Source organism: Mustela nigripes, chromosome 1 (genome assembly GCF_022355385.1).
Source record: "Mustela nigripes isolate SB6536 chromosome 1, MUSNIG.SB6536, whole genome shotgun sequence".
NCBI lineage: Eukaryota > Metazoa > Chordata > Mammalia > Carnivora > Mustelidae > Mustela > Mustela nigripes.
This window is the reverse complement of record NC_081557.1, coordinates 120525061-120534959: the sequence shown is the minus strand read 5'-3', so window position 1 is coordinate 120534959 and position 9899 is coordinate 120525061. Positions and strand designations below refer to the sequence as shown.

At 44.1% G+C, this 9899-nt stretch overlaps 1 protein-coding gene across 6 annotated transcripts in view; it reads right to left on the bottom strand.

The window, feature by feature from the left end:
* Positions 1-9899, bottom strand: part of FBXO16 (F-box protein 16) — a 53688-nt gene that overhangs the window by 11199 nt on the left and 32590 nt on the right. Inside the window, exon 8 of one of the 6 annotated variants that reach the window (XM_059372552.1) lies at positions 2888-3213. The exons of the other annotated variants lie outside the window; for them this stretch is intronic. Within the exon in view, the coding sequence (XP_059228535.1) occupies positions 3172-3213 (42 nt within the window). The 3' untranslated portion in view covers positions 2888-3171. Of the gene's footprint in view, positions 1-2887; positions 3214-9899 lie in introns of those variants that run through there. 6 annotated transcript variants of the gene reach the window in all.

Genomic DNA, 9899 nt, shown 5'->3' with positions numbered 1-9899 from the left:
AGTGAGGAGGAAGCAGGCTCCCCGCTGAGCAGAGAGCCCGATGCAGGACTCGATCCCAGGACCCTGAGATCATGACCTGAGCCGAAGGCAGTGGCTTAACCACTGAGCCACCCAGGTGCCCTGTTTGTTTGTTTTTAATAAAGGTTTTATTTATTTATTTGACAGAAATCACAAGTAGGCAGAGAGGCAGGTGGGGTGGGGGGTGGAGAGCAGACTCCCCGATGAGCAGAGAGCCCGATTCAGGGCTTGATCCCAGGGTCCTGGGAGCTGAAGGCACAGGCTTAACCCACTGAGCCACCCAGGCGCCCCCGCAAAGCCCGTTTTATGATAAGTGTGGCATAGCTCCTGTAATGTACTGAATACTGCACTGAAAGTGAGACCCAGATGGTTGCTAAGTGTTTCAGTTGCTTATCCTGGTGACGGCGGGGCTGACTGCTGGCCCTGACCTGCACCACAAGAGTGTCACACTGCATGTCGCTAGCCTGGGAGAAGCTCAAAGTCCAAAACTCATTGTATGGTTGCTAACGAATGTGTACTGCTTTTGCTCCACCACGAAGCTGAAAAAATCGTAAATCAAACCGTTGGAAGTCAGGGACCATCTATAATTTCAATATATTTTTCTCAGGGTGACTGGGTGGCTCAGTCAGGTAAGCATCTGACTGGATTTCAGCTCAGGTCATGATCGCGGGATTGTGGGATGGAGCCCCATGTTGGGCTCCACAGTCAGCACAGTCTACTTGAGAGTCTTTTTCCATACCCCCAATCCCCTCACCCTGCTCATGTGCTCTCTAAACAAACAAATACACAAATAAATAAAATCTTAAAAATAAATATATTTTTCTCACTGATTGAACTTGCTGGGTTTTTTTTCTTTTAGAGATTTTATTTTTAAGTAATCTTTACACCCAACGTGGGACTTGAACCTACAACCCCGAGGTCAAGAGTCGCCATGTGCTCTACCAACTGAGCCCGCCAGGGGCCCTCTTACTGTTCTTTTTCTAGATATTTACCCAATAATATCTCCAAGTCTTGTTAGCATGTCTTTAAATGGAAGGACGTAGAAGAGAAATAGAAGGCCATCCTTTATACAACAGAATTCTCCAGGGTTCTGTTCTTGGCCCACTTCCTAGGTAATTAGTGCTCACATCTTCAGTTGCTGGATTCTATGTCTCACCCCACTGTCCCTCCTGAGCTCTTGGCTCATAAACTTAACTCTCTTCCGAATGCATATACTTGTGGTTCAGAGGTACCTCACACCTAGCATGTCCTGCCTCATTTCCAGTCTCAGTGGTGGGTGGCGTGAGCATGAACACAATTACCCAACCCAGATACCCAGGAATTACCATTCCTTAACTGGAAGCTGCCCCCCTCCAGCCTGTAAGCATGCGGAAGGCAGGGACTGTATCTTGTTATGGTTGTATCCCTAGCATCTACTCTTGCACCTGTAAAATACTTGTGGGATAGATGAATAAACATGCCAGTAATTCCTCCTCTTTCATTTTAGGGCAGCAGCTAAAACCACTTTGCAAGTGGATATTGAATTGGGGATAGAAAATTTCTATCTTCAGGCTGGATGGTCATTGTATTGGGCACTGAGGAGTGAGAATGGGGAGAGGCTATTGAGGCTGAGTGTCCCAAGAAAGAGTAGCACCCTACAGGAGGCAAAGGAAGGCCCAAGAAGGGCAGTCACCCAGGAACAACTTATGGATACCAGCTTGAATATATCCCTGTGTCTGTCACTCCCCAACTGAATTTTATTTTCTGGCTCTCCATGCACATTACTTGCAAAAATTTGCAAATGATCACTGACACAAACAACACCATTGGATAAACCCAGGGATCACATAAGAGAATCGATTAGGTAAAGGAATATGTGGATATGGAAAGCAGAGAAATACAGTAACAATAATGATAGCCCCTGTAGGGGCACCTGGGTGGCTCAGTGGGTTGGGTCACCGCCTTCAGCTCTGGTCATGATCATGGGAGTCCTGGGATCGAGTCCTGCGTCAGGCTCTCTGCTCGGTGGGGAGCCTGCTTCCCCCTCTCTCTTTGCCTGCCTCTCTGCCTACTTGTGATCTCTCTCTATCAAATAAATAAATAAAAATATTCTAAAAATATTAAAAAAAAAATAGCCCCTGTAGTGTGCCTAACACTCTTCTGAAACTATCACCCCACCACCACTCGCAAATATCTGGCTGCTGGGCATTGTGCTAAGTGTCATACATTTATTATTTCTTAAAAACATTTTTAATTAATTAATTAGTTAATTAATTAATTTTTACTTATAAGCTCCATGTCCAGTGTGGAGCCCAATGCAGGGCTTGAACTCATGACCAAGATCAAGACCTGAACGGAGATCAAGAGTTGGATGCTTAGCCAATTGAGCCACTCGGGTGATATTTATTATTTCATGTAATCGTCTCGAGCCTCTGATATGGTAAAGAACAGTAAAGAAGGTGATAATCTTCATTCTGTAGATCTTACCCTTTTAAAAATTTACCCTCAACACTTCATGACATTCAGTTCAAGAGTAACATGGTAATACTATGTATAAATATGAAATACTGTGTTTGAAAATCCCAAGATCAGAAGTGTTTGTCTGGGCGCCTGGGTGGCTCAGTTGGTTAACTGTCTGCCTTCGGCTCAGGTCATGATCCCAGAGTTCTGGGATCGAGCCCCGGAGCAGGGAGCCTGCTTCTCCCCTTCCCTCTGTGGCTCCCCCTGCTTGTTCTCTCTCTCTCTGTCTGTCAAATAAATAAAATAAAATAAAATAAAATAAAATAAAATAAAATAAAGACGTGTTGTTTTAGTCATATAAACACAACTTCAACTAATTCCTATAAATTGTCTCAGCCTAGGATGGGGACTGAGCCATAAGTAAGGGTCATTGGTGGGGATGAAGGCTCAGAGGATAGAAAAGGTGGCTAAGGAGTGCCCACCTAGAGGGCTTTCCTTCTGGGAAGGAAGTCTACAACGGATGACTGCTCATCCTGGCTTCCACTCAGTGTTTGCTTAACCTCTAGGATGGAGATGCTGCCTGGATTTTTCCATCCAGGATTCTGTGAGGAGGATCCCTGCTGTCTTCTTGTCTGCTTGGGATTCGAGACTGCTGCACACACCCATGTGGTCCACACTGCTTTGGTCAACACTGTGGAAGGGGTGTTCCTCTGCTCACTCCCTGCTCACTCTGCTTCCATGAGACACAGAGGGAAGCTGTTAGGGAGAAATCATCAACAGAGTTTTAAAGAAGACACAGGCCCGTCTTTGCGGTTGGTTTATCTTTTAAAACCTCAGGGTCAAGCTGTGAGCTGTGGAGGAAGGCTAAGCAATCCCAGGCAGGGTTTGGAGATTTCAAACCAAGACTGTGTGACGGCACCCTTAGGCCTCCCAAGTGAAGTTAGGGGTGTGTTGCAAAATGCACACAGGCCATAGAGTTCCGATGGTTATTTGTCAGCAATGATGGTGAACTTGAATTGCAAAACAGCCATGTCTTAGAGAACTGGCTTCTACTGTAGTTTGTGGTGAAAAACTGTATTGTTAAATGTTATACACACACCCATTTACTTATTTATTTAGGTATTTATTTAGCAAGCCCTAGGCCCAAAGCAGGGCTTGAACTCACAACCTTGAGATCAAGAATCCCATGCTCTATATACTGAGCCAGCTAGGCAGCCCACATACATATATTTTTTAAACCCCAGTAGTAGCAGTGATTAAATCTCTGTCACAACTAATAATACTCCAGAACACACAAACACGGTTCCTCTCTTCTGGCTGATCCTAAAGAGAAGCCAATTTGTGTCAGATATTTTGTCTGTAACTCTTAAGAGCAGGTAGGCATTATGTCGCCATCTAAACATTCAGCGAAAGAGAAGCAGGTCAAGTCACTCCTGTTGGAAATGCTAGGGTAATTTATTACACATAGCATCATACAACAAGAGATAACAAGACAGAACAAGAAAACTATGCTCTCTTAGAGGCAAAGGATAAATGCAAAGACTCTAAGTAGTGGTCCTGCCTGAGAGTTCACTCTGCCCCCAGGATTCTCAGCCATCAGGCCCTTTCTTCTTCTCTTAGGTATCAAAAAGTAACAGCAACCAATATTGTAATTAGCAGGCGATGGAGTACAGGAGGCACAGAATTGGCAGCATGGAGTTCAACACACACTCGCTGTCCAGGCAAGCATGGGATTATGAAACCTAACAAGGATGAGGAGTGAATGCATGAACTATGGGCAGGCACAAGAGTGTACGGAGACCAAGCAGGAAAAAAAAAATATGTGGCTCACACTTCAATATACAGCTATGGATACAACCATTTTTCATACCTTGGAAAGCATGAGAGAAAGAAAAGACAGAGAAAGATAAAGAAAACTGAGGGGAAGCAAGAGTAAAAGCAAGAAAGAGAAGCTTAGGGGCGCCTGGGTGGCTCAGTGGGTTAAAGCCTCTGCCTTCGGCTCAGGTCATGATCTCAGGGTCCTGGGATGGAGCCCCCGCATCTGGCTCTCTGCTCAGTGCGGAGCCTGCTTCCTCCTTTCTCTCTGCCTACTTATGATCTCTGTCTGTCAAATAAATAAATAAAATCTAAAAAAAAAAAAAAAAAGAAAGAACGAAAGAAAAGCTTATTCTATAGGCTGGAGCCTCCTGCCCAGTCCCCCACCCCCAACCAACCCCTATCCTGGCTGCCTGCAGCTTCTTACCTCCTCTTTCTCCTGTAGCCTCAGGTGCTGACCTCGTGGGATTTTGATCTAGCCCAATGTTATTACCCCCCATACTAGCTAGGATTTACCGAATGCTTCTTTGAGACTGGCACTAACCTAAATGCTTTACAGCCCTCCTCCCAACCCTGTGAGGTTAGTATCATTCCTAACTCCCTTTTTTATAGATGAGGAGACAGAACCTCCCAGGGGTTAATAAATGGCCCAAATCACAATCCTGCAAGGGAGTTATCATTAGTTCCATTTCACAGTTGAAGAAATGGAGGCTCCAAAAGGTTTAGTGACTTATCCCAAGTCACACCATTTAGTGGAAAGAGTGCAAGTCTGTCCGATGGCAAAGCCCACGTTCTTTCTTACTCTGCATTCCAGATGGAATTCTTGGGAACTTCTCTGCCTGAGCTAAATGATGAAAAATCTCTCCTATAGAGATTTCTAGTTCTGCACATCCAAACCAAATAGATGCTATAAAACAAATACCTGGGGAAGTAATCAGAATTTGAAAGAAATCTACTAAAGATTGCCCACAGGAAACCAAGCGTACATTTGTTTCATAAATAATCTTGTTAGAATCGACTGTATTTTCTAAAGCTCCAAGAAAAAGATAGACAGAAACCAGTTTTGATTGATTGATCATCAGAACTCACGAGTATGATAAATTCTTTCTGGTATTCTATGTAAAGTCACATTAACCACAGCTGTGTCCCTCAGGTATCAGAAGAGATCAGGGAGAGGACGGGTAAGGGACTGTGGGGTCCCACAAATCCAGACTGTAGCCTGGAATGGACTTTTAAGATATTGTAATCCCAACTCTCTTTTCTTTCTTCTTCGTCTTCTTCTTCTTCTTTTTTAAAGATAGAGGCACACACAGAAAGAGAACACAAGCAGGGAGAGTGGGAGAAGGAGAAGCAGGCTTCCCGTTGAGCAGGAAGCCCAATGTGTGGGGCTTGATCGCAGGAACCTGGGATCATGACCTGAGCCAAAGGCAGTCACTTAACCAACTGAGCCACCCAGGTGCCCCGCAACTCTCACTTCATAAATGGGAAAATGAAGAATTATAGGTGGAGTGACTGCTAGTTAATTGTAGAGCAGAGGCCAGAACTCTGGGTTGCCCGATTCTTTTTTTTTTTTTTTAAGATTTTATTTACTTATTTGATAGATAGATCACAAGTAGGCAGAGAGGCAGGCAGAGAGAGGAGGAAGCAGGTTCCCTGCTGAGCAGAGAGCCCGATTCGGGGCTCGATCCCAGGACCCTGGGATCACAACCGGAGCCAAAAGCAGAGGCTTTAACCCACTGAGCCACCCAGGTGCCCTGGTGCCCGATTCTTAAACCAAGTTCTTCCCATGACAAAAATCAGGTATCACTTTGGGGCACATTCTTTTTTCCTCCTCTTTTGACTCAGAGAGGGGAAAAAAGAAAAAGGTGAGAAAGCTTGCAGAAGCATTTAAAAAACCAGAGCACTAAGAATCAAGTTATCTTGGAAGGTGTTGAAGAAGGTTAAGTGCAGAGGCTGGAATTCACAGAGCACAGAAAAAGGTAAGGTCTTATCAAAAGAAGTTAGAGCAGGGGCACCTGGGTGACTCAGTTAAGCCTCTGCCTTTGGCTCAGGTCATGATCCCAGGGTCCTAGGAGCGAGCGCCTCTCTGCCTACTGAGTATTCATGATCTCTGCCTATCAAATAAATAAAATCTTTAAAAAAAAAAAAAAAGCAGTGAAAGTAAACAGGCAATCTGAGACTTTTGTTACTTGTATTTAGGTAAATGTGAAAAGGCAAGCTTTTTGACATCTGAGGCCAAATCAGAACCTAGAAAGTGACGACTTCTCCTCTCCAAGTAACAGCTGAATGTGAGATAAAGGGATTTCAGGTTGGGGCACCTGGGTGGCTCAGTGGGTTAAAGCCTCTGCCTTTGGCTCTGGTCATGATCCCAGGACCCTGGGATCAAGCTCCGCATCGGGCTCTCTGCTTGGTGGGGAGCCTGCTTCCTCCTCTCTCTCTCTGCCTGCCTCTCTGCCTACTTGTGATCTCTGTCAAATAAATAAGTAAAATCTTTTAAAAAAAGAAAAGGGATTTCAGGTTTTATACTTAACTTGGTAGGAAGAAGAAAAAAGGAAAAATTATAGGAAACAAGATGTCGGCTGGGGTCCTCAGAATGTACCTCCACGGCCTAGGACGTCCAAAGCCCACCCTTGGGTTTTTATGAATGGTCCTGGAGAATTTTGTTTTTCTGGACTTCAAGACTTTTGAGATCTTCCTTTCATGTGGAAATTGAGAATTTACTGTAGAGATGGAAGGCAGGGTTGACACCCAAGCAACAGCAAATAAATTCAATCGGAATGGATCCTGGCCCTGCTCCCCTACCTGCCTGAGCTTCTCTCCTGGCTCGCTCTCTCTCTACCACCTCTCTGCTGTGCACCCCCCCACCCCCTTCCTATGCAGTAGCAGAAACAACAAACTTCCTCTAATCTCCTGCAGAGCAGGTTTTCACCCCCCTCTGAAGTCCAGGTGTCTGTAGCATCCAAGCCCTCAAGGTGGCATCCCTCCCCACAAACTCATCAAGGAGGCTTTCCCCCAAGGAGACAGCTCAATCCTTCCCCTTCCCGAACAGGCACTTCAGGTCTGGCTGTTAAGATTTAAAACAAAACAAAACAAAACAAAAAAAAAAACACGTCTTTATACATGACAGGAAAATTTCTGAAGTTTAATAACAATAGCAGTACTCACTATACTGTGGTAGTGTTGCTATTTTTTGTTTTGTTCGGTATGGAATTTTATTATCATAACTAATTGTAATGGACATTTCTTAATATTTATCTAATTTTTAATAATCGGTCTTCAAAATCAGAAAGCATTAGTGATCAGATCTAGGCTTTCTTTGCATCTTCTATCAGTGATTCCCATCAAAGGTGGGTAAATGAAGCAGCTATAAAGAGGCAGCTTTAGAATTGAAAGCCTTGGGGGACCTGGGTGGCTCGGTGGGTTAAAGCGTCTACCTTTGGCTCAGGTCATGATCCCAGGGTCCTGGGATCAAGTCCCACATTGGGCTCTATGTTTGGCGGGGAGCTTGCTCCCTCCTCTCTCTCTGGCTACTTGTGATCTCTCTCTGTCAGATAAATAAATTAATTAAAAAAAAAAAAGAATTGAAAGCCTTAAGAGGAAACCAGGTGCCCTTTGGGCCTTGAAAACTCAAGGCCATTAAGTAATAGAAAACATCACAAGCTCACTATTTGGGTTCGAAATTGTTTCCCTAAGCAGGTTTTTCTTTTCGGAGGCATCACTCATATTTGAAAGCTGTAAGTCATGGTAGGCAAAAAGTGAATTAGGTGGGTCTCACTGGCCCGATAGCCACAGTCCTGGAGAGATGGCTCAAGGGATATTCTCTGTACTCTTAACTCTCCTGTGCTTTTTTTTTGTTCCAATCCTTCCACTTTACGAAGCTCTACCTTCTCCAAGCTCCCAAATATTTTCTCCTTACAGGGGAAAGGAATGCTCAGTGTTCAGGCCTCAGAGACCTTCGAGCAGCTTTGTCTGTCTGTCCTTATCCTTACCTCTATCATGTGCTCGCCTGAGTGCTGCCTGCTCACCTGTTTCCCTAGTTCCTCTTGAAACCTTCAGGCGTATGCATATCTAAATGATGTGAGAACTTTCCATCGAAGGAGGGTTCTCTCCGTTGCAACTGTACCGGGCTGTGTCCACCACCCTCTCTCTCTACAGTGGCAATTCTCAAGAGTTTTACTCCCTTCTCTCCTTCTGTCCTCTAACTGCCTTTCCTCAAAGCCTGTTTCTTCTTCTTTCAGATCCCCACATCCAGCATTTCCAAATTTTCACCACCACCTTGTATCACTGAGAAGGTTGCTTATTTCCTCTGAGTTGGGTGGCCCACAGTGAGGGCAAACTGCCACCATGTGAAGACTGGGCCTGAGCCACTCGTGGCCCACCCAACAGGGCCAGGCTTGTCACAAGGCAGCAATACCGACAGAAGGATCCTAGCACACTTCTGGAGGGTTCACTTATGCTATATGCTCCTGATCCAAACCGCTAAGCATAAATAGTGATGATAATTAGTATATTTACATAAACAACCCCAGTAGATCAATCCAAGTGCACACTTCATTTTATTAATGGGTTCATTGTTCTCCATCATGGTTTAATTTGCTCCAGTTTCCCTTCCAGCCTTACTGAGCACAACTTTTAAAGTTTAGAAATATAAGGAATTTTTTTTAACTTAAGCAAGCCCTTCTAAGTGTGTGACAGATGGTTAATATCAAAAGCCCCTGGGGAAGGCTTCTGTTTAGCCTTTGATTTTGTTTTGTGTTCTCAGCCAGAGAAATGTTTGACTGTGCTGATAATTTGTAAGCATACATCAACCATCAACTTTTATCGTCCTTTAAATTCCCAGCTCTCCCCTGGATTTCTCTGCTACTCCTGGCCTAATAGGGGCCAGGAAATCAGGCAGAAGCATGCCTAAATGGCCTGTGTGATAAGCCTCATAAAGTTATTCTGCTCAATTAATGGTTTTCACTGACAATTTTACTGCTCTGTTTTAAGCGGCTCCATTCCCTTGGGCATCTGTACATATGTCTATGATAAGCCTCATCCAGTCCAACAAAATTGGCCCCTCAGAATACAGACTGCCCTATTTTTTAAAAAGCTCATTTTTTAAAAAGCTCTCTTTTTTGGAAACATAACACTTGAAAATACATTTAAACAGAAAGTAATAGAGCTTTAAAGCTGAGCTATAACAGTGATTTATTCATGAGTACATACTTATTCCTCTCCCAACTGACATCCATTTTATATTAATTTTCCTTGAGTGTGTATCCTCAGCTTCTTTCTAGATCTTCACTACCGAAACGACCTCTTTATTCCACCCTTATTCCTGCCTACTTTGCTCCAAAGACTCCCCTATGGGCTGAGAGGGAGCCCCCTGCAGGTACAGAATCACAATCTGGAAAACTCCACCATGAAATAATAATGCTCCCCAGTCACCGACTTTATGAGGTAGTCGGTAAGCTTTTTTTTTTTTTTTAATTAAGGTAAGACAAGTTCCTCACTCATTTTTTCTGCAGTGACTTGAAATGAGCTTTTATAGTCATGCTCCACTGGTAGCAGGACAGCGAAGGAAGGTACACCTTTTCTCAGGTAAGTGGAACCTACACTCTAGAGGTAAGTTTTTTTTTTTTTTT